At 35.8% G+C, this 23,213-nt stretch overlaps 1 protein-coding gene across 3 annotated transcripts in view; it reads left to right on the forward strand.

Annotated features, from left to right (window-relative positions):
• EPC2 (enhancer of polycomb homolog 2) overlaps positions 1 to 23,213 on the forward strand; it is a 119,555-nt gene that overhangs the window by 29,268 nt on the left and 67,074 nt on the right. For all 3 annotated transcript variants that reach the window (XM_045479751.1, XM_045479752.1, XM_045479753.1), the window contains exon 2: positions 17,401 to 17,560. In XM_045479751.1, coding sequence (XP_045335707.1) covers positions 17,401 to 17,560 — 160 coding nt within the window. The remainder of the gene's footprint in view (positions 1 to 17,400; positions 17,561 to 23,213) is intronic.

Below are 23,213 nucleotides of genomic sequence, written 5' to 3' on the forward strand. Positions count from 1 at the left end.
TTTTTCAACGTTTATTTATTTTTTTTGGGACAGAGAGAGACAGACCATGAACGGGGGAGGGGCAGAGAGAGAGGGAGACACAGAATCGGAAACAGGCTCCAGGCTCTGAGCCATCAGCCCAGAGCCCGACGCGGGGCTCGAACTCACGGACCGCGAGATCGTGACCTGGCTGAAGTCGGACGCTTAACCGACTGCGCCACCCAGGCGCCCCAAATGTCCAGTTTTTAAAGCACCATTTGTTGAAGACTTTTTTTTTTTTAATTTTTTAACTTTTACTCATTTTTGAGAGGCAGAAATAGAGCATGAGTGAGGGAGGGGCAGAGACAGAGGGAGACACAGAATCCAAAGCAGGCTCCAGGCTCTGAGTCTCAGCACAGAGCCCGATGTCGGGCTCGAACCCATGAACCGTGAGATCATGACCTGAGCCGGCCAGACGCTCAATCAACTGAGCCACCCAGGCGCCCCTGGAGACTTCTTAAATTGAGCTTTCTTCTCCATGAATCTAGAATAAATTATTTAGTTCTTTGATTTTGTTCCTCAGAATTTTGTAGTTTTTCCCTCATAGATACTTGTTAGATTTATATCTAAGTCTTTCTTTTTGGGAGATGCTAAAGTAAATGATCCTGTGTTTTTAATTTCAAATTCTACTTGTTCATTGCTGGTATATAGGAAAGTGATTTAGTTTTTGTATATTAACTTTGAATCCTGCAACCTTGCTTATAATCACTTACTAGTTTGAGGAAATGACAAAATACTTCATTTTCTACATGGATGTTCATAACATTTGCAAACAAAGCAGTTTTGTGTCTTCTTTGTCAATCTGTGTACCTTTTACTTCCTTTTCTTGTCTTACTTCACTAACTAGAACTTCCAGTGTTGAAACAAAGTGATGAGAGGGGACATTTTTCCTATGTAAGTTATCTTAGTGGGACAGCTTCAAGTTTCTCACCATGAACTATGATGATGTTAGATGATAATTTGTAAATAGTCTTTGTCGAGTTGAGGAGGTTTAGGCTCTGTCTTAGTTCACTTTCATGTTCCATGGCATGGAAACTTTTCCAAAATAGTAAGCTGAGGCAATTGTAGGACCCCACTTGTTGTTTTACTTCTCTCAAGTATCATTGTCCTTCATTGCCTAATGTCCAGTGTCTGGAAAACCGTTGTTTCAACTCTCATCAGATTTTTTTGTCGCTTCAGGTAGAAGCGTGAATTCATTCCTTGTCACTTGATCTTTTTTTCTTTGCAATTTTTTTTATTATAATACAATTTAAGATAATTCACATATTAAAGTGTGCATTCAGTGGTTTTTAATACATTCAGTGCTATACAGTGTCATAAATTCAGTGTTATACAATATGATAACTATCTTGTTGCAGAACACTTCCATCACCCTAAGAAGAAATCCCATACCCATAGTCACTTTCCATCCTACTACCTTTACCACTCCCTGACAACCACTAATACACTTTCTTTGTGGATTTACCTATATCTGGACATTTCCTGCAAATGGAATCATACAATATGTGGCCTTTTGTATCTGATCATTTTCACTTATATAGTGTTTTAAAGGTCCATGCATGTTGTATCATACGTCAGTACTTTTTTTATTATTGGCTGAATAATATTCCACTGTATGTATTTCACGTTTGTTGGAATGAAAGGCAGCTACTGAATCCTTTGAACAATTTTATCTCCCATGTAGTCCGTATATGGTTTCTCCAGGTGACTTTAATATGTTGCTAGGACTGAGAATCAGATTTAGAAGGTACTAGAAGAGAATCAGGTTTAATTAGAATAGGATAAGGACTTATCTAGAGTCTTTTTTCCTTTTGTCTTCCTCCGTCTCTTCTTTCTTTGACTCTGACAGGGATACCAAATGAGTAGTTTTAAAGATTGACACGGGTTGCTTTTTGTAATACATATTACTTGAGTAAACTTCAGAAAATGTAGAGGAGAAAATAGATCACTTATAATTTCACTATTTAATACTTTTGAATCTTTTTCTTTTTTTTTTTTTTTTTTTTTTTTTTTACTTTGGCACATTCCTTACTAGCTTTAAAAAAAATTCTACATTTATTCATGCTGTCATCTTATTCTGTTTACCTTACTATATTTTAGATTATCTTCAGTATGTGGTTTTGTTTCCTGCTTTTTCTACTTAATGCATAAATATTTTCAGATGTCATTATTTAAGAAGATTCAAAGGATGATGTATTTAAAGCTTAGAAACATCTTCCCAAACTCTACTCCAGATCATACCAATTTACACTTTAACACATTCACTAGTACTCATTCTTGAAAGTGTCTGTTTTACTACAATTCACTAGCTTTGTAAATAATGCCTTGCCAGCATGTTTTGTTTACATTAAATTTTTGTTTCATCACAGGTTATTATTATTCCTCCTCCTCCTCCTTCCGCAAACCCCTCTCCCTTTTTAAAGCCCAATGTGGGCCTTGAACTCACAACCCTGACATCAAGATTGGCATGCTCTACCGACTGAGCCAGTCAAGTGCCCCTCTTCTTCTTTTTAAAAATCACCTTTATTGAAGTGATTTACATACAGCATAAAGCATTTATTTTGTGTGTGGTTCTGTGTTTTAATAAACAAATATATCTGTGTAACCACCCTTCCAAAAAATAAGAACATTTTCATTCCCTACAAAAGTCCCCATTGAGCCCTTTTGTAGTCCTCCACCCCCATTTCAGTCAACTCCTGATCTGATTTTGATCACTATAGGTTAGTTTACTCTGTCCACAAACATCTTATACATGGAACCATAACAGTATATGGCTGTTTGTGTCTGGTTATTTCTCAGCATACTTTTGATATAATTCATTGTTGTGCCTATGGGTGTGTGTGTGTGTGTGTGTGTGTGTGTGTGTGTGATTAGTTTGACCCCTCCCCTCCTTTAACTGAGTAGTACTCCAATGAATGAATATTCATTTTGTCTATGTATCTGTTGATATACATTTGTATTGTTTCCAATTTTTGGTTGTGAGCAAAATAGCAGTTAACATCCATGTGCAAGTTGTTTGTGAACATGTGTTTCACTTCTTGGGTACATACTTAGCAGTAAGATGGTTGGGTCATGTGATAAGGGTATATTTATACTGTATAAGAAACTACCCAATAGTTTTCCTTAGGGGTGATATCATTTGACATTGCCACCAACAGTTGGTGTTGCCAGTTTCTTAATTTTAGTCATTTTGTGAGTGTGTAATCAAAGCTTTCTATGGGTTTATTTTTCATTTTTCTGATACAAAGATGTTCATCTTTTCAAGTGCTTATTGGTTATTACTGTGCTTTGTGAAGTTTCTGTTTAAATCATGGACTCATTTTGTTAAAATTGGGTTGGTTTATTATTGAGATATAACTGTTCTTTATATATTCTGCATAGAAGGGCTCACATATGTATTGTGAATATTTTTCTCAGTCTGGCATGTCTTTTCATTTTCTTGTATTTTAAATGGCATAATTTTTGAATTTTTAGGAAGTCTAATTTGTCAGTTCTTTCATTTATAATCAATGCATTTTGTGTCCTAAGAAGTCTTTGCCAAAACCAGGGTTGCTAAAATTTTTCTTCTATATTTTCTTACAGATATAAGTTTAGGCTTTATATTTAGAGTCTGTGATCTATTTTGAGTTAATTTTTGTGTAAAGTATGAGTTAAGAGTATCGGCTCATTTTTCCCCCAAACTCATGTTCAAACCATTTGTTGAAAAGACTATCCTTACCCTCATTTAATTCCCCCATTGATTGACACCTTTGTCTCAAATTCACTATCTGTGTGTATGTGGGTCTATTTCTAGACTTTTCTGTTGTTTTATGTGCTCATATGCTAGTGATGTTGATTAATTTAGCTTTATAATTTAAAACTTATGATTTAGTAGTCAGATTGTGTATGTCTTTCACATTTATTCTTTTTCAGAGTTATTTTGGCTATTTTTCTTTTGCCTTTCTATATGAATTTTATAATCAACTTGTCCATTTCTGTTAAAAAAAAAAAAGGAACAAACGTGGTAGGGCTTTGATAGGGATTTATTAGAAATTTAAATAATTTAGGGGAAAATCTACCCAAGTAAAATTTTTTTGGAACAGCATTGAACCCTCCAATCCAGGAACATGTAATATTTACATTTATGTTGCTGTGTAAGTTTTACACATAATTTGTTAAGTCTGTCTCTAAGCATTTAGTAGTTTTGATGCTGTTGTAAGTGGTATTGCTTTTTATTTACATTTTTCAGTTACTGATATATGGAAATTTACTTGAGTGTTTAATATTGACTTGCAACTTTGTTAATTCATTTTTTAGCCCTAGGAGCCTTTGAGATACCCCAGGATTGTCTCCCTACATGAACCATGTCATGTACAAATAATTTTACTTCTTTCCCAGTCTACATGTCTGTGTTTGTTTTTCTTCTCTCATTGTACTGACTAGAATCTTAGGTGAAATGTGGGCTACAAGTGGTGAGAACAGACTTCCTTGGCTTGAACTTGAACTTGAGGAAAGCATTCAGTCTTTGACCATTAAGTATGGTTATTAAGTATAGGTTTTCCATGGGTGCCTGCTTTTTATCAGGTTCGGGACATTTCCTTCTTTCAGGGAATTTTATGTTATGAATGGGTGTTGAAAAAAGGGTTTTAATTGTCAAAATTTCTAAATTTTTTTTTATCTTGTTCTTAAAATTCCACTGTTTCGAGGATTGTAGTTCTCTGATATGTTTTAATAACAACAGGAAACTTTTATCCCTTAGAATGTGCCATGAACTCTTCTGAACACCTTTTAAACTTACATAACCATCACGACAGTCCTTTGAAGTATATGTTGTCAAAGTTTTAAAGATGAATTTCAAATCATTATTTTCCAAAGGAACCTAAATACCTTTGTTTCCTATTCTCTTCATTGTGGATGTATGGAATATTCATTTCTATTGAGGGAGGTTTATTTGTTGTTTCTCCTTGTGTACTATTTTGGTTTCTCCCCACATCCTTGTTGATTTTAATTATCTTTAGGGCATGTTGAACATTAATAAGGTTTTAAAACTTCAAAACCATACAAAGGGGTTTACTCAGAATTGTCTCTTTCCTTATCCCTTTTACTCCATTCATAATACCCTAGTCTTTGTAATTCTTAACTGATAAATGATTACATTTATCAGTTGCTTGTGAACTTGAGGAGCATTAGGTGTAAAGTTTGATATATGGCTGTAAGATCTGCCTTATTAAAGTTAGGTCGGTGCTTAGGTCCATGCTTATTCTTTGTCTGTTTGACTTACCTTATGCTGGGAGTGGTGTGGTAAAGTTAGTTAATATTAGTACTGTGTTTTTATTTATCGGTCCTTACATATCCTGTAGCTTTTGCTTTATATAATGGTTGCCGTATCATTTGATGTATAGATATTCTTAAATCTGTATGGATATCCAAAACCTATAGATACAGACATTCATGAATGATATGTAGATATTAAAAACCCTTATTGTGAATTGTGGGTTTTGTGTCATGCTTAATGCTTTTTGACTTGAACTCTACTTATCTAATAATGAGGATCTGTTTGTCTTTCTTACTGTTTTCCATTACTTGATAAACTTTCATTCATTCCTTTAATTTTGCTTTTTCCCCCAACCACTTTTTTGGGAGGGGGGGGATGCTGTACACAGCATGTAGTTGAGTCTTATTAAACAAGTAGAAAATTTTTTTGTTTTCATAGATAAGTCCATTCATATTTATTGATAGGACTGAATACATTTGGTCCCAACTCTTACTATAATATTTAACAGTTTTTTTTTATTGTGTTATAGTGCATGTTTCTCTGCTCTTATCTAAAAGGATTATATTTTCTATTTGAGAAGGCTTTTTTTTCCTTCTTTTTTCTTTTTTAATACTTATTTTTGAAAGAGAGAGTACAAGTGTGCGAGCGGGGGAGAGGCGGAGAGAGGAGGGGACAAAGGATCCGAAGTGGATCTGTGTGACAGCAGTGAGCCCGATGTAGGGTGTGAACTCATGAATCATGAGACCATGACCTGAACCGAAGTTGGACACTCAACTGATGAGCCACCCAGGCACTCTGTCCATCTTAGTTGCATTATTTCCACTTTAGTGTGCAGATGTTTGTACATTAGTCTTTCATCCTTTGACCATCTATGAGGTGTGTGTGTGTGTGTGTGTGTGTGTGTGTGTGTGTGTGTGTAAGTAAAATTTTATTACAGTTGCCTCTTGGTTGTCTCTTGGTTGGATGAAGCCAAGATGAAGATGTATTATACTGTGGAGTATGTAGCCAGTAGTCATTTGTGGCTGTTGAGCACTTGAAATATGGCTAGTTCGAATTTAAATGTTCTATACGTGTAAAATACACACTAGATTTTGGCATGGGAGAAAAAACTTTGATGGGATGTTGAAACAATAATGTTATAGATGTGTAATTGGTTTAGATAAAATGTATTATTAAAATTACTTTCATCTGTTTTTTATTCTTTTAAGTGTGGCTATTAGAAAATTTAAGTATATGGCTCACATGTGTGGCTTGCATTATATTTTTGTTTAACAGTGATATTCTAGTAGATTTGTCAAAAGTGCCCAATAGAATTCTTGAGTTTCTTCTGTTGCCTTGATACTTGAAGGACAACTTAGGTGGGTATAAAATCCTTGGTTCATATCTTTCATTGAGCTTTCTAAAAATGTTGCTTCATTGATGCTTTGCATTATGTTGTTTTTAAAGTGTGATTTTAGTCTGATTTTATTTTTTTGCCATTTGAGTTACTGTACTGACATTAATTTATAATAAGTACTATTTTTGTTACTATTATTGTTTATTTAGAGGCCTTGAAGATTTTTTCATTAGTTTTGAAATAGTTTTATTCAAATATATGTCAGAATTGGTTGTTGTTCTGGATTACTTTCGCCAGGTACTTAATAAGCTTTTTTTTTTTTTTCAACGTTGTGGTGAAGAACTCACAACCTAAAGTTTACCATCTAAACCATATTTAAGTGTACAGTACTATGCACAGTGTTATGCAACAGGTATCAAGCACTTTTTCTTCTTGGAAAAACTGCAGCTGTACCCGTTGAACAACAGTTTATTTTTTCCTCTTCTTCCAGTCCCTAGCGACTACCATTCTACTTTCTATTTTTAAGAATTTGACTACTTTAGAGGTACCTGGCTGGCTCAGTCAGTAGAGCATGCAAGTCTTGATCTTGGGGTTGTGAGTTTGAGCCCCATGTTAGGTGTAGAGGTGTAGAGATTACTTTAAAAATGAGTCTTTTTAGGGGCGCCTGGGGAGCTGAATTTAAGCATCCAACTTCAGCTCAAGTCATATCTCACAGTTCATGATTTCAAGCCCTGCATTGAGCTCTGTACTGAAAGCTCAGAGCCTGGAGTCTGCTTTGGATTCTGCGTCTCTCTCTCTCTCTCTCTCTCTCTCTCTACCCCCCCCTCTCCCCCCCCCTCCCCCTCCCTCCCTCCCCCCCCCCCCCCCGCTTGCATGCGGGGTCTCTCTCTCTCTCCCAAAAATAAACATAAAAAGAATTTTTAGTAAAATAAAATCTTTAAAAAAAAGAATTTACTTTAGACCACACTTAAGTGAAATCATGCAATATTTGCCTTTTTGTAACCAGGACTGGCTTATTTCACTTAGCATAATGTCCTCAAGGTTCATCCATGTTATAGCATCTGTCAGAATTTCCTTCCCTTTAAAGCTAATGTTCTGTTATATGTGTACACCACATTTTGTTTTTCCATTCATCTGTTAGTAAACATTTGGGTTTCTTCCACCGCTGGCTGTTGCGTGTAATACTGCACTGAATGTGGATATGTAAATATCTCTTCTAAATCCTGTTTTCAGTTCTTCTGGATATATACCTGTAAGTGGGATTGCTGGATCTTATGGTAGTTCTTTTATTAAGTATTACAGTCCATCAACATTTTTGAATAACTTTTAAGAGTTACTTTCCTAGCAACTTTCAAGGAGATAATACAGTATTTTTAACTATAGTCACTATGCTGTACATTACATCCCCAGAATTTATTAAGATTATAATTGGGAGTTTGTACCTTTTGACCACCTTTACTCATTTTTCCCACCTCCCCTTGTAGTACTTGTCTGATTCTGGTATGAGGGTAATACTAGCCTTGTTAAATGAATTTAGAAGTTTTTCCTCCTCAATTATTTGACAAGTGCTTGATAAGGATTGGTATTGATTCTTTAGATGTTGGCAGAATTCACCAGTGGAGCCATCTGTGTTGAGCTTTTCTTTTCAAATACCTTGGGATGTTTTTGATTATTGACTTAATATCATTCCTAATTACAGGTTTATTTAGATTTTTTTATTTGTTATGATTTAGTCTTGGTAGGCTATATGTTTCTAGAAATTTGTCTGTTTTTTCTAGATGCCCTGTTTGTTGGTGCATAATTATTTGTAGTAGTCTCTTATGATTCTTTTTCTCATTTAATGTCATCTTTTTCTGGTTTGGGGGACTTTTTCTTAGTTCACATAGCTACAGTTTTGTCAGTTTTTTTGGCTTTTTCCAAACAGTTTTTAGTTTCATTAAATTTTTTTGTTCTATTCTCTATTTTACTTTTTTCTGCTCTAATCTGTACTATTTACTTAACTTTTGTAAACTTCGGGTTTTGTTCTTTTTCCTAGTTATTTGAGGTGTTGAGTTAGGTTGTTGATTTGAGATCATTCTTTTGTAATGTAAGTAGGAATTTACTGCTATAAACTTCCCTCTTAATACTGCCTTTGCTGCATCACTTAAGTTTTGTTATGTTGTGTTTTCATGTCTTGAGTATTTTCTGAATTCCCTTGTGATTTCTTTTTTTTTTTTTAATTTTTTTTTTTTTCAACATTTATTTATTTTTGGGACAGAGAGAGACAGAGCATGAACGGGGGAGGGGCAGAGAGAGAGGGAGACACAGAATCGGAAACAGGCTCCAGGCTCTGAGCCATCAGCCCAGAGCCCGACGCGGGGCTCGACCTCCCGGACCGCGAGATCGTGACCTGGCTGAAGTCGGACACTTAACCGACTGCGCCACCCAGGCGCCCCGTGATTTCTTTTTTGATCCACTGATTGCTCAGAAGTGTGTTCAGTTTCCACATATTTGTTCATTTTCCAGTTTTCCTTTTGCTGTTGATTTCTAGTTTTATTCCATTGTGGTTGGAAAAGATACTTGGTATGATTTCATCTTTTCTTAAATTTTATGAAAGTTGTTTTGTGGCCTAACACATGATCTGTCCTGGAGAATGTTCTGTGTGTGTGTTTGAGAAAAATGTGTATTCTGCTGTTGTTGGGTGGAGTGTTCTGGATATGTATTTTAGTTTATTTGCTCTCTAGTGTTGTTCAAGTCCTCTTTTTCCTTACTGATACTCTGGTTGATCTATCCATTATAAAGCAGGGTATTGAAATCTCCTATTGATTGTCTTATTTTTTCTCCCTTTAATTCTGTCATTGTTTCACAAATTTTGGTGCACTCCTGTTAGGTGCATATAATATATATTCATAATTGTCATAATTTTCTGGCGAGCTGTCTCATTTATCATTGTGTAATGTCTTTTGATCTAGGTATGGTCACTTCTGTTCTTTTTTGGTTACTGTTTGCATGGAATATGTTTTTCCATCCCTTCATTTATGGTTATATATGTTCTTCTATCTAAAGTGAGTGCCTTGTAGACAGTGTATAGCAGTCTGTTCAGTCACTCTTTGTTGTTGTTGTTTTTTTTAATCTTTGGGTTTTGTTTTTGTTTTTGTTTTTAGTGTTTATTTTTGAGAGAGACAGAGAGTAAGAGAAAGGGGAGGAGAGGAGGGGGACAAGATCCAGAGCAGGCTCTGTGCTGACAGCAGAGAGCCTGATACAGGGCTCGAACTCTTAAACCATGAGATCATGACCTGAGCCAAAGTTAGATGCTTAACTGCTTAACTGACTGAGGTGACCCAGGTGGCCCATTTACTCTATGTTTTTTGATTGGAGAGTTTAATCCACTTACATTTAGAATAGTTACTAATACTGAGGGACTTACTCTTGCCATTTTATTGTTTTCTATTTATCTTGTAGTTATTTTGTCCCTCTTTTCCTCTTTTGCTACTCTTCCTTTGTGTTTCATTAACACAAAGTGACCTGCTTTGATTCTTTTCTCATTTTCTTCTGTGGATCTTCCGTAGGTATTTTTTGTGAGTAAACCATCAGTATTACATAAAACTTTGTATAGATCCTAACAGTCTTTTTTAAACTTGTAAATTCGGTTACATAGAAAAGCTCAAGCTGTTTACATCTCTTTCCCTGCTTTAAAATTATTGATGTCATAAATTAAATTTTTTTTATGTTTTGTGTCATCAACATAGTTTTATGTTTAATACCTGTTTTTATGCTTTTATCTTTTAAGTTCTATACCAGAATTAAAAGTGACTTATGTACCACCATTACAGTATTCCAAGATTCTGTATTTGTCTATATATACCTTTACTAGAGATTTTTATGTTTTTGGATATTTTTGTGTTGCTCTCTAGTGTCTTTTTGTTTCAACTGGAAGGGATTCCTTTTAGCAATTCTTACAAGGTAGGTCTATTAAAGATGAATTCCCTCATCTATTTTTTACCTGAGTGGGTTTTTATTCTTTACTTATTTTTGAAGGGCAGTTTTTCCAGATACAGTATCTTGGTTGGCAGTTTTTTTCCCCAGCGCTTTGAATATATCAGCCCACTCCTTTCTGGCTTGTAATAGTTCTGATGAGAAATTGCTGATGATTTTATGGGTGTTCCCTTGTACATGATGACTTGCTGTTCCCTTGCTGCTTTCAAGATTCCCTCTTTGTCTTTGAACTTTTGACAGTTTGATTACAGTGTATCTTAGTGTGGGCTTCTTTGAATTCATCTTTGTTGGCATTATTTGAGCTTTTTAAATTTGAATGTCCATATTCTTCCCCAGATTTCATTTTCAGGCATTATTTCTTCAAACAAGCTCACTGCTCCTTTCTCTTTTCTCCTTTTGGTTCATTAATGCATATATTGGTCTGTCATTAGTGTCCTATAAATCTCTTAGGCTTCATTTTTTTCCCCTTTTTTTGTTCCTCTGACTAAATTATTTCAAATGATCGATCTTTGAGTTCACTAATTCTTTCCTCTGCCTGATGAAGAATGCTTTTGAATCCATCTGGTGGATTTTTCAATTTAGTTATTGCAATCTTCAGTTCCATAATTTCTGTTTGGTTCTTTTTTGTATTTCCTATCTCTTTGTTGCTATTCTCATTTTGTCCATGCATCAGTTTCCCTGATTTCATTTAGTTGTCTCTTTATGGTTTTTTGTAGCACATTGAGCTTTATTAAGATGATTATTTTATTTTATTTTATTATTTTTTAAAGATGATTATTTTAAATTTGTTGTCAAATAATTCACACATCTCCATTTCTTTAGGGTTATTTTTGGGAGATATATTTTGTTCTTTGAGCTGTATTTCTCTCATCCTGTTTTTTGCTATAATTTGTGCATTTTATTTTTTTTAGTTTTTAAATTTTTTTATTTTTTAAATGTTTTTTATTTATTTGAGAGAGAGGGAGAGAGAGCGAGCGAGCACGAGCAGGGGAGGGGTAGAGAGAAAGAGAGAGAGGGAGAAACAGGATATGAAGCAGGCTCCAGGCTCTGAGCTGTCAGCACAAAGCCCGAAGCAGGGCTCAAACTCGTGAAGCATGAGATCATGACCTGAGCCAAAGTTGGACACTTAATCAGCTGAGCCACCTGAGCGCCCCTAGTTTTCAAATTTTTTTTAATTTATTTTTTGTAATCTCCACAACCAAAGTGGAGCTTGAACCTACAACCCTGAGAGCAGGAGTCACATCCTACCAAGCCAGCCAGCTGCCCCTAATTTGTCCATTTTAAAAAATAGCCACCTCTCCCAGTGTCTAAAAATTGGCTTCATACCAGGGAAGACCTTTTTCCGTTAGCCCAGACAGGGAATCTGGAAGCCCTTCAAACCTTTTCTGGAGATACATCTTCTCTGGGCATGTGCACATAATTTCCTAGTTAGAGAGTGTTACTGGTTTTCTGGAGATTGTAATCTTTAATTCCCTTTGGTCTCACTGCAGTACCATACCTTCTTTGGTGCTGCAACAAGGCTCTGAGCTTGAGCTCTCTTTTGTTCTCCACCGTTACTAGGCATCCAAAGAATGTTGGTTCATTCAGCCCTCTAATTTAGGGGAGACAGAAGTTATAGTCCCTTAGGCAGTTTCCCCAAAAGCTGGAATGTTGGATGTGCATTCTACTCTTCCCTTTCCCTCCCAAGAGAGTAGCTGTGAGCAGAGTGTTTTCTCCCGTTTGCACCAAGCACTGTCAGTTTGTGTCTGTGGTGGTGCAGAGTTTTGTATGCCATCTTGCTCCCTGGTGGGCTTTTTTCAATATGCAGATTCATATCTTACTTCCAGACATTTGGTAGGGGGGTGTTTTAAATATTAGTTCTGGGGCGCCTGGGTGGCGCAGTCGGTTAAGCGTCCGACTTCAGCCAGGTCACGATCTCGCGGTCCGTGAGTTCGAGCCCCGCGTCGGGCTCTGGGCTGATGGCTCAGAGCCTGGAGCCTGTTTCCGATTCTGTGACTCCCTCTCTCTCTGCCCCTCCCCCGTTCGTGCTCTGTCTCTCTCTGTCCCAAAAATAAATAAATGTTGAAAAAATAAATAAATAAATAAATAAATATTAGTTCTGAAGGATGCCTGGGTGGCTCAGTCGGTTAAGCGTCTGACTTCGGTTCAGGTCATGATCTTGCTCGGTTTGTGAGTTAGAGCCTCGCATTGGGCTCTGTGCTGACGGCTCGGAGCCTGGGGCCCCCTTCAGATTCTGTGTCTCCTCCTCTCTCTGCCCCTCCCATGCTCATCCCCTGTCTCTCTCTGTCTCTCAATAATAAATAATAATTTAAAAAATTAGTTCTGTTGCATTTTTTTTCTTCATCAGAGACTCCACTTATATGACTGTCTTTCCTTCTTTGTCTGTTTTTACATCTTACCATCTTTCTTGTTCATTTTACTACTTTCTTTACCTGATTTTCATTCTCTTGGTCCTTTGACAACCTTTATGCAACACGTTTTTGTTTGAGTATATTTTGTACCTGGCTACTAGTAATTTCAGTCTTTGTCTCTGAAATAATTGTCTTTTCTTTTTTTCCTGAGTTACTCAACTCTTCCCATTTTTTCCTGAGTCTTTTACCCTCCTTCTCTCATCTTAGTTTTTTAGTTTCTGATTCAAAGATATTTTTCATATCCCTAAATGTTTCTTTGGGGCATATTTAAGTTTGGTGTATTTTTCTTGAAGTTTTTTTCTGTTCTTCCCTCATGCAGAGTGGAAAGAATTTATCATTAGAACCATAGTTGCATTTTTAAAAATTTTATTTTTAATAATATAGACTACTAGGTTTTCTCTTCATTTTTGTAGTTAAGTGTGTAGTTCACAGTTTTACTGGTTCTGTGGTGCCCTCTTCTGTTTGTGTAGAATGATCTCCTTTTTGAGGAATAGGCAAAGAAGGACTTGTCTTATTCTAGCTGTTTCTAGCTAGTGTTTCAAAATCCCCATTATCTTGTTTTCTACAGGACAGATGGGCTCAGTTTTTGTTTTTTTCCTTCTCTGCAGGGATTCAAAACTTGATCTTTTGATTTTGATCTCCTAGGATTTTGCTACACTTTGTTTTGTGCTGATGGCTTATTTTTCATTCTCTTTGTTATTGTGGCTTTATAAGCATCTTAGTCCTTTCCTAGTAAGTTTACTATTGTAGGGTGGTGAAGTAGATAAATGTAGTGATTCAGTTTGCTGTCTTTTGCTGGGGGTTTTGCATGTGAATTTTTAAAATACCAATGAATAATCTTTGATTTTGTATGCCGCCTATCTCAATTAATACATTCTAAGACCCAACAAGTTGGGGCTTGAGCTTGGTAAGATGGAATAGAGACACACATACAAAAATTCACATTTCAGCACTGCTGATTTCTGCCGATGTAGTCATAGAACTTTAATTTACTCCTCTCCAAGAGAAAAAACAAAATTCTCTCCTGCACTTTGCAAGATTGTGCTTGGTAGTATTTATATATGACTAAAAGTCATGAGTTATTTAGTTTATTTTCATTTTCTTTTAATGATTTATCGTATAATTTCACACATTACTAGGAAAAATAGAAGGTACAAAGAATGTAAATATCTAGAAAAACAAAAAATGTTTCTTTAGGTATAACATAGTAAGTTTTGAAAGGTTATTTTAGAATGTCAAAGTAATCATAAGAAGTGACTTTGTGTATTGGTGGTGAGTCCCTTCAATTTCAGACGCAAAGCTTTTATATCACTATTTAAACTTAAAAACTAATACAGATTTATTTCAGAAAATAGAGAGCAGACACACACAGAAGAATATAAGACCCACCTAAAAAGTATTTTGTGGTATATAAAAGACTGTATTCTTCCAGTCTGTTTTCTCTACACACATACTCATTTATATTTATACATGTTATTTTATAATATATTATAGTATATATATAATTATATATAATAAAATTATGTTATATAAATATAAAATAAAAATTATAAGTTTTTATAATTCCCTACTGATTCCCATTTAGATTTCATGGGTTTTTTGGGTTTTTTTTTTTTTTTTGGTGTTTAAATAATGCCATTTATTATTATTATTATTATTATTATTATTATTATTATTATTATTTACTTATTTTAAGAGAGAGAGCATTTGGGGGACAGGGCCAGGTAAGAGAGAAAGAGAATCCCAGGGAGGTTCCATGCTTAGTGCAGAGCCCAGCATGGGGCTCAGTCTCACAACCATGAGATCATGATCTGAGCCTAAATCCAGAGTCAGACACTTAATCAACTGAGCCACTGATGAACATTTTATTTAGTCACTGTTGCCCATTTGTATTTCAAAAGTGGAGTTGGTGGGTCAAAAGAATGCCTTCTTAATGGAAAAGAAATCAAGTCATGCTTGGTTTTTAATATGCTTTTAAAAACCCAGGTAACCTCACCGACATATAATGCAGGATGTAACAGGGAATCAACATTATTCCTGCCAACTGCTTGCCCTAATAAAGATAAATGAAAACTCTTCTACCTGCTTCCAGGATTTTGTATGTTTGTCACTGACTGTGGTTATTATATGAAACACAGGCCTCTAGAAGCCATATTATTGTTGTGTTTTTCTGAGTTTTTAGTTTGAGAAGCTGTCTGATAATATGGGGAAGGAAATGATAGCTGAGAATTTATTTTTAGAGCTAAATTTGGTCTGTAAATTAAAATGGGGGAGTGTGTCATGGTCGGCTCCTTAATTTCTGGCTGCAGCTCTGTCATCTGCCAGCTGTGTTAAGAAGAGAGTCATCTATGATCTATTTTTAAATTTCCTCACATGTAAAATTAAAATAATATTAAATCTTCGTCTATTAAAGATGTATTTCAGTAATTGGATAATACCTAAAAATGTTTTGTACTTAGAGGAGAAAGAAGCTCTTCAAATCAAAAATGTGTCACCAGTTAGCTCAGTTCCTCTTGTCAACCATATTTCTAGATTACTGGAATTAAAAGATTTTTTTTTAATTTTTAATAGCCCATTCTAGTAAAGATGGAATAACCAAAGTCAGAGTCCTGAAATTTGACTCCCTCATGTAATTTATACTACAACTAAGAGCAAATCATTTGTTTCTTGAGTCTCATTAATGTAATAGTATCTATCCCTGTCTCAAAATTTTGAGGAGCTAATAAGCATAAGCATAATAATAAGCATGTGATTGTGGATATACTTTGAGAAGTATAAAACATTATATAAATACAAGGTGGCATCACATATTGAATCACTTTATTTGACCAGGAGAGGTGAAATGTCAGCAAGGTAATAGAAAAGTATAGGCTTAAATAATGCAGAAATTGCTCTTTCAAAACCTGGCTTTCCTAATTTCTTGATACTGTTTGTGGGTGTATTTGATCCTCTCACAATTTTTTAGTTAACTCAAAAATTGTTACTAATCAACTCTAAATTGATAGTAATATTTGTATAGGGAAGTGTGTTTAATGTTCCAACTTGGGATCCCACCCTATGAAGAAAATGTATTTCTTCTTGGTATGGAAAATGGAGAAACTCTTCAAATGTAAGCTAGCATCCACCTGCCTGTCCCTTACCTCAACTGCTTGCCTTTTATTGAATGTCTCTGAGCTTTTGTCCATTTTGGATGCTGTGTTTTCTCTGCCTGGATTTTTTTTTTTTTTTTCTCTCTCTCTTTTGCCTTGCTAAATCCCTATTGATCCTGAAAGTCTTAGTTTAGATTTTACTTTCTTTGGATATATTTCCCTATCCTCAGACAGTCTTTCACTAATTGAGGAGACATACTTGTCAAGCCCAAACATGATTGCATACTGAGATACCTCTCTTCTACTAGCTAAGTTGCTTCATAGCAGAGTCTGTCTCATCCACTTTTAACAATTCTGAGTAATAGGAGTGGTATCTGGTGTCTACTAGATGCTCTGAAAAGTGTTGAAAGAATGACACAGATAAAAAAAATTCTTAGCCAGTACTTTTTTATCTTTTAGATAAATCACAGAAGCCATCTCTGATAAGTTGAGACTTAAAGGAATTTCAGAAGCAATCCATTTGGCAATTTAGGAACCTTAAGGAAAGGTAGTGTGGCTAGGATAAAGGATGGGTAGGGAGAAGTCAGAGAAACAAGGCCTTATAAGTCAGTGATAATTTTAACCTGAGTATGAAGGGGATTTATTGGGGAGTGATACGACCTAATTTGCCGTCTACAAAGTAATACTGCTTTGTTGGGAACGGCATTGGTCCCTTTTGTGGTTGGGAGAAAGTAGGCATTAAGTGGTAGAGGCGCAATAAAAGTTACTGCAATCAAGATGTATTTCATAGGAACTTTTGTTTAACCTTAGTTTAGAAATATTTCCTGCTGTGATAGTAATGTAGTCTGTTGAACATGGTTTTTTCTTTCCTTTTTTTTTTTTTTTTTGAATTAGTTTGTACTGTTAAAGTTCAAGTGTGTAAATGCAGAAGATAATTAAAACCTGTGGCACAATTCTTTTCCTGTCATTTGCATGTGTTCCCGTATTTCTGGTATTGGTGCCAGACACCTCTGTTAATTTAGCAAACGAGATCAATTTTCTTGTAATTGAGATGTTAATTCTAGTTTGTGAATATGTGTATATTTAACCTTTGAAGAAAATTCTACTTACTAAAGTTATAAATATCTAAGGTGATATCAGGATGAGTACAGCATTAAGGGACATCAATGGCAATGTTTTCTATAGTTCTGTGGTGAAGGAACTATTTATAAATAACTCTTAAAGCACCTTGCAGTTATTAAAGTAAATTTTAAATAGAATTATGCATTGAGTTAACATTATTAAAACGACTTATGTTGCCTACTTTACATTTTCCAGGAACATCATTTACAGCGAGCTATTTCAGCACAGCAAGTATTTAGAGAAAAAAAAGAGAGCATGGTCATTCCAGTTCCTGAGGCAGAGAGCAACGTCAACTATTACAATCGCTTGTACAAAGGAGAGTTTAAACAGCCAAAACAGTTCATTCATATTCAGCGTAAGTTTGTTGATTCATTGTTTTCTGTTTGTAATTTAAGTTTATCTACCAGTGAATATCCTTTCTTTTCTATGCCCAAAGAGATTTTAATTTTTCAGTTCATACACACTGATTAATAGAAATGTAAAACATTAAGGAATAAAATCTCTGTATGCTTAACATCTGAATTTGCAGGTGGGAGATCATTTTGAGCATTAGTTGCATTTGGAACATTTGATGTTTATGTAGATTAGGATTTGGTGTAGTACTTAAACTTTATTATACAACTAAAAGTTGGTGGATTGCTGTACTCAAATTTAAGATTTATTTTTAAAGGCCTGGTGGCTATAATGCTGATTAGGGGTGAGTCTTCAGAAGTTTTTTAGAATTAGATTCTACCCCTCTACCTACGTCTAATTTTTATAAAATTCTGTTTCTGCCTCCTTGATACTCTCTTATTTTTCTCCCCATTGTTACTATTTAAATGATCACCATCTCTTGCCTTAGAACTGTTTCACTAACCTCCTGTTAAATTTACTATCCCTCCATCGCCTTTCCTTACCCTCTTCTAATATGCCTTCTCGACAAAGTCCACCAGCACCAGAGTGGTCTTCCTAAAGTGTCAGTCTGATCAAATTATTCTCTGGCTTAAAATCCTGCTGTTCTTTATTGTCTCCAGTAGTTTTCAGCTGATGGTGTAGACAGATGCTGATGTCTTGGTATCTTGTCTGATTGTGTAAGAAAAAGCCTTGGGTAGCTTGTTAAAATAGAGATTCCAGCGCTCTGCTTCAGGCCTACCTGTATGAGAATCATCGGTATGCATCCTAGTAATAAGTATTTTTAATAGTTCCCAGGTAATTATGAAACCCCTCCAGATTTAAGACTGACTAGAAGATTGACTATTTTCCATCTGTTCTAAGATGCACATTTTTTATTGGTCATCTTTGAAATAAGATTGCATATTAAATTGTTATTGTCCTGGATAGAAGTCTAGTTTATCTAAAGAAAATTTGCATTTGTTTCTGCCAAGCATTTAGGGAAACTGCTAACATCAGACCACTTTAAAGTTTTCCCTGTTTGTTTTGTTTGTTTTTAGACCATACTGATAGCTTTAGTTCAGGCTACAGACCTGCTTAGAGTTCATTTCTTAGGGGGAGATTTTTCTCTCCTCCTTTCATGTAAGGGCAAGTTGAGAAATGAAGTTCCTTGCTGTTTCTTTCTGCATAGTTGGTTTATTTCTTTATCTTACACTGCGATTGTTCCCATTTGGTAGTGTATGTTTATGCAGGAGTATTCTGTTAACCTTGTTAATAGACTCCAGCAGAAAGCTTTTTTTTTTCTTTTTAATAGTACATAAAGTCATGGTGCACCTTGTAGCTGGTGGCAGTTTAGATTTCACAGTTCAGTAATAGGCAAATTCTCTACTTTGAATACAAGACCCTTTGTGATTGTTTCCCCTGTCTACTCCATTAACCTCATTTCCTGACTGCTCTTCCTCACACACTCTTAGCCATAGGAACTAACTTGAAATTACTCATATTTGCCTGGTTATTTCACAGTTCACATCTCACACTCCCTTGCATGTGCTAGTCAAGTCAGCTTTCACCTCCTGCAACTCACTGAACACCTAACTTCGTTCTGAAGCTTATCCTGACTTTTGTCATCCTACTTCTGTTTTTTACTTAATCTCAGTATCTTGTACATACCTCTATTAGAGGACTTGCCATATTTTATTACAATTATTTGTAACCATTCTTTCTCTTCTTTTAGAGTAGGAGCTTCTTGAGGGGAAGGACTATGTTTTGTTTTCTCTTCATACCTTTAGAGTGAAGTGCATGGCTTATAGATGCACAATAAATAGCATGTTTGTTGACTGAATTGTTTTTAAATGGCTTTTAAAAGGCTGTTAGGTATCACAACCATTTCCAGAAATTTTTTTTTCTCTTAAGCATTCAAGAGAAATATGATACAGCCATTATTTATGTGACTCTGTATTCTTTGAATCTCTTTAGTTTGTTGCATTTGTCTTACCTGTGTATCAGGAAAGAGCGGGTTCATAATAGGAATGTTAAGTATTTTTCAAGCCAAAGTATCCATTTGTTATTGTTTTGTATTTTAATAACACTATAGCTGGACATCAGGACCATATGTAAAAACCATTCTAGAAAACCAAGAATGAAGAAGTTGCATGTAACCCATCTGGGTCAGGCACATTAGATACAGTAAACATTAAAATTGTGTTGGTTTTTAAATTTCATTTTACTCCATTACCACAGAAAATAGAATAAAAATAATAGAAAATTATTTTCACTTTCATTTTTTCTTTTAGTCTGTCAATATGTTCTACATACTATGCTATATATAAGATCCTATTGCACATATAAATTTTCATACTCCTTTTTCTACTTATATTTTAAGTTTCCCACGTTTGAATATTGTCTGTGATTGTCATTTTCAGTGTCTACTAATTTTCTATCAGATTGATATTTATCAGTTTGCTTACTTCTATGCCTATTACTGGCCTTAAACTTGTCTATACTAAAATTTAAACTCATGTTATCATTGAGATTTTTTTTTTTCAGGGAAGAGTTTTTGTTTTTTTTTTTTTTTTTTAAGTTTATTTATGTTTTTAGTAATCTCTACACCCAATGTGGGGCCTGAACTCACAACCTCAGGATCAAAAGTCAGATGGCTGTTCCAGTTGAGCCAGCCAGGTGCCCACCCCTCAAGGAAGGGCTTTTATTTATTTAAAAAAAATTTTTTTAATGTTTATTTTTGAGAGGGAGAGACACACACACGCAGAGTGCGAGCAGGGGAGGGGCAGAGAGAGAAGGAGACGCAGAATCTGAAACAGACTCCAGGCTCTGAACTGTCAGCACAGAGCCCCACACGGGCTGGAACTCACAAACTGCGAGATCGTGACCTGCGAGTCGAAGCCGGACGCTTAACTGACTGAGCCACCCGGGCACTCAAGGAAGGGCTTTTAAACATTTTTTTTTGAGTTCTGAAATCTAAGGAATTACAGACGATATTGCTCTGGCTTTTTCCTTTTCTTCTTTACATGATAGAGTTGAAAGAATCTCCATTTGCCTGCCTAAGAAAAGACATTGCATAATTGCCACAGTAGGATAGCTTAGTTCAGGTTCATCACATTGTTTCCCTGAGCTTTGGCAGAAAACTTACTTTATTACTCCACAGTGCTACTAATGTGACTATTACCCGTTTAGAGTTTTTCAAAGATTCTTTTGTCTATCGGATGTACTTTTAACTTTGTATGATTTTTTTAAAGTTTATTTATTTATTTTGAGAGAGAGCATGAATGGAGGAGGGGCAGAGATAAAGAGTCAGTCAGTCAGTCCCAATCAGGCTCCACGCTCTTCACACAGAGCCCAACTGGGGCTCCATCTCAAGTGAGCCCAAATGAAGAGTCAGATGCTTAACTGACTGAGCCATCCAGGTGCCCCTAACTTTTCCCTGTGTGTTCTACCACTAGGACACCAGCCTTACTTACCAAAATGAGCTGTTAGAAGTGAAGGTCTGTTTTTTTTCAGGAGCAGAATTTCATCTCAGTCACCATACGGCCCCAGAATATGGTTTTAGTACAATTTTCTTTCCATTTCCCCTGACCCTTCATACTTTTCAGCTACAAAATAATGAGCTCCTTGCACCTCTCTGACTTATGCCATATATTGTTATACCTCCATGTTATACCCCTTTACTTCTCTCTTCCATTTGTTAGAATATAACTTATTCTCTGCATCTCATCTCCAGGATTGCATTTAACAGCCTTTCCCTGAGCCCCTCCAAGCAGAATTCTTGGCACTGTTTACCTCAAGCCCTCTTGTGTCATACACACCCTCATTGTAGCATGAGCCACCTTTGGTTGTGATTGTTTGCCTTCTGCTGTCTCTGTAGGCTATACCAGTCATTGAGAGCAGGGACTTTTTTTCTTTTAATTTCACTGCCTAGTATAGTACCTACCATGTGGTTAGGCAAGCAGTGTAATGTTCGCTGAATAAGTAAACGAGTGAATAAATGGATGATTGAAGGTAAAAGCATATACACGTTGGTATTTTTGAGACATTGATCTTGTAGGACTCAAAATTGTACACAGGATCAAACATAAGAACAAAATTATTGGGCTGCCAGAGTGTTCAGTTGGTTGAGTGTCCAACTCTTGATTTCAGCTCAGGTCATGATCTCATGGTTCATGAGTTCAAGCCTGCATTGGGCTCTGTGCTGACAGTGTGGAGCCTGCTTGGGATTCTCTGTCTGCCTCTCTCTGTCTGCCCCTCCCCCACGTTCTCTCTGAAAAATAAACATTGAAAAAAATAAAATTATTTGTGTGTGTAGTGAAATTGAGGACCCGTGTGGATCCAAGTTAGAAATGAAAAGTGAGCTCTGTTATTTACAACAGTGTCATTTTAGGCCAAGAAGGAGTTGGGAATGGAATGATACCAATCTTGATATGGATGCAAGAACTTTGTTCCTTCCTTTTCTCTTGTGGTACCAGTTCTCCATAGTGACCCATATTGATAATCTGAGGAAGTTATCAGAGCACATTGGAGTAGTCTTTCCAGCATAACAGATGGAGGCATCTTGGAGGCATGTGGTCTTGATACCTAAGATACTGAAACTGTTCCTCACTGGTCAGTTGTGTGACACATGCATAAGATGCTACCTCCATTTTACTTAACTGTTACAACAGCTTTACTTTGGGTACCTCAACCCAGATGTTATAATTCCTTCATTCCTTTTGGAATTTAAGAACTTCATCAGATTCAGAACCCAAACTTTTCTCCTTAAGGAAATGACTTTGTTTACATTGCAGTAAGTTATTTTGATGTTCCATTATCCCTTTTATTTAATATGGTAATATTTTAGAGTTGACATTAAGTATCTCAGAATTTTAGAACATGAAGGAACTTGAGATATTGTTTCAATATTGTTTCATAAGTGTTCTGAAGTTAATTTGTCTCTAGTTTTGAACTCACCTAAATGGTCCTTGAAAATAAGACCCCTTATCTTGTTTTAAAAGGAAAGGTCTCTTCCTCTTCTCCCTGCACTGCACCTACACACACAGATCAGTAGACCGTCTCAGCTGCTTCTTGGCTGAAAGAGGAGAGTTCAGGAGGAAGGATAGGTGGGAGGTAGCACCTCCTCATTCTCTGTTGGGCAGGCAGAGGAACTCACCAAAAGGAGATTGAAGTCTGCTATTTGTATCTGCGGCCAGGATAGTAAAGCCCTAGGAAAGTGCCTGTCGTTGTGTGTATGCTCCTGTATACCTTAGTACACGTGAAGGTGGCTTCTTCTCAGTCTGATAAAGGTGACCATTGTCAAGTCTACATTAGGAAAAGAAGAAAAATTCCACTTACTCAATATAAAGTAGACCTGTGTGTTCCACTAGGTTTTCAGCAAGAGTGAGATAGATGCTGGCCTAACGTTCGACTTCAGTCTCATTATCCTTGCAGTGCTCTTTGCTATTCTTTTAACAAAAATGATGACCTTTTACCCTGGTGGGACAAACATGTTTTGATTGGAAAATCCAAATGAAGAGCACTACTTTATTTATACAGTAAAACTTCTTGGTGAAAAGGATGCATTCTAGGAACATCACTTTTTGTAAAAATGTTGCCAGGTATGTATAAAGCAGTTAAATTGAGCACACATCTCA

The sequence above is a fragment of the Leopardus geoffroyi genome, chromosome C1 (genome assembly GCF_018350155.1).
Source record: "Leopardus geoffroyi isolate Oge1 chromosome C1, O.geoffroyi_Oge1_pat1.0, whole genome shotgun sequence".
NCBI lineage: Eukaryota > Metazoa > Chordata > Mammalia > Carnivora > Felidae > Leopardus > Leopardus geoffroyi.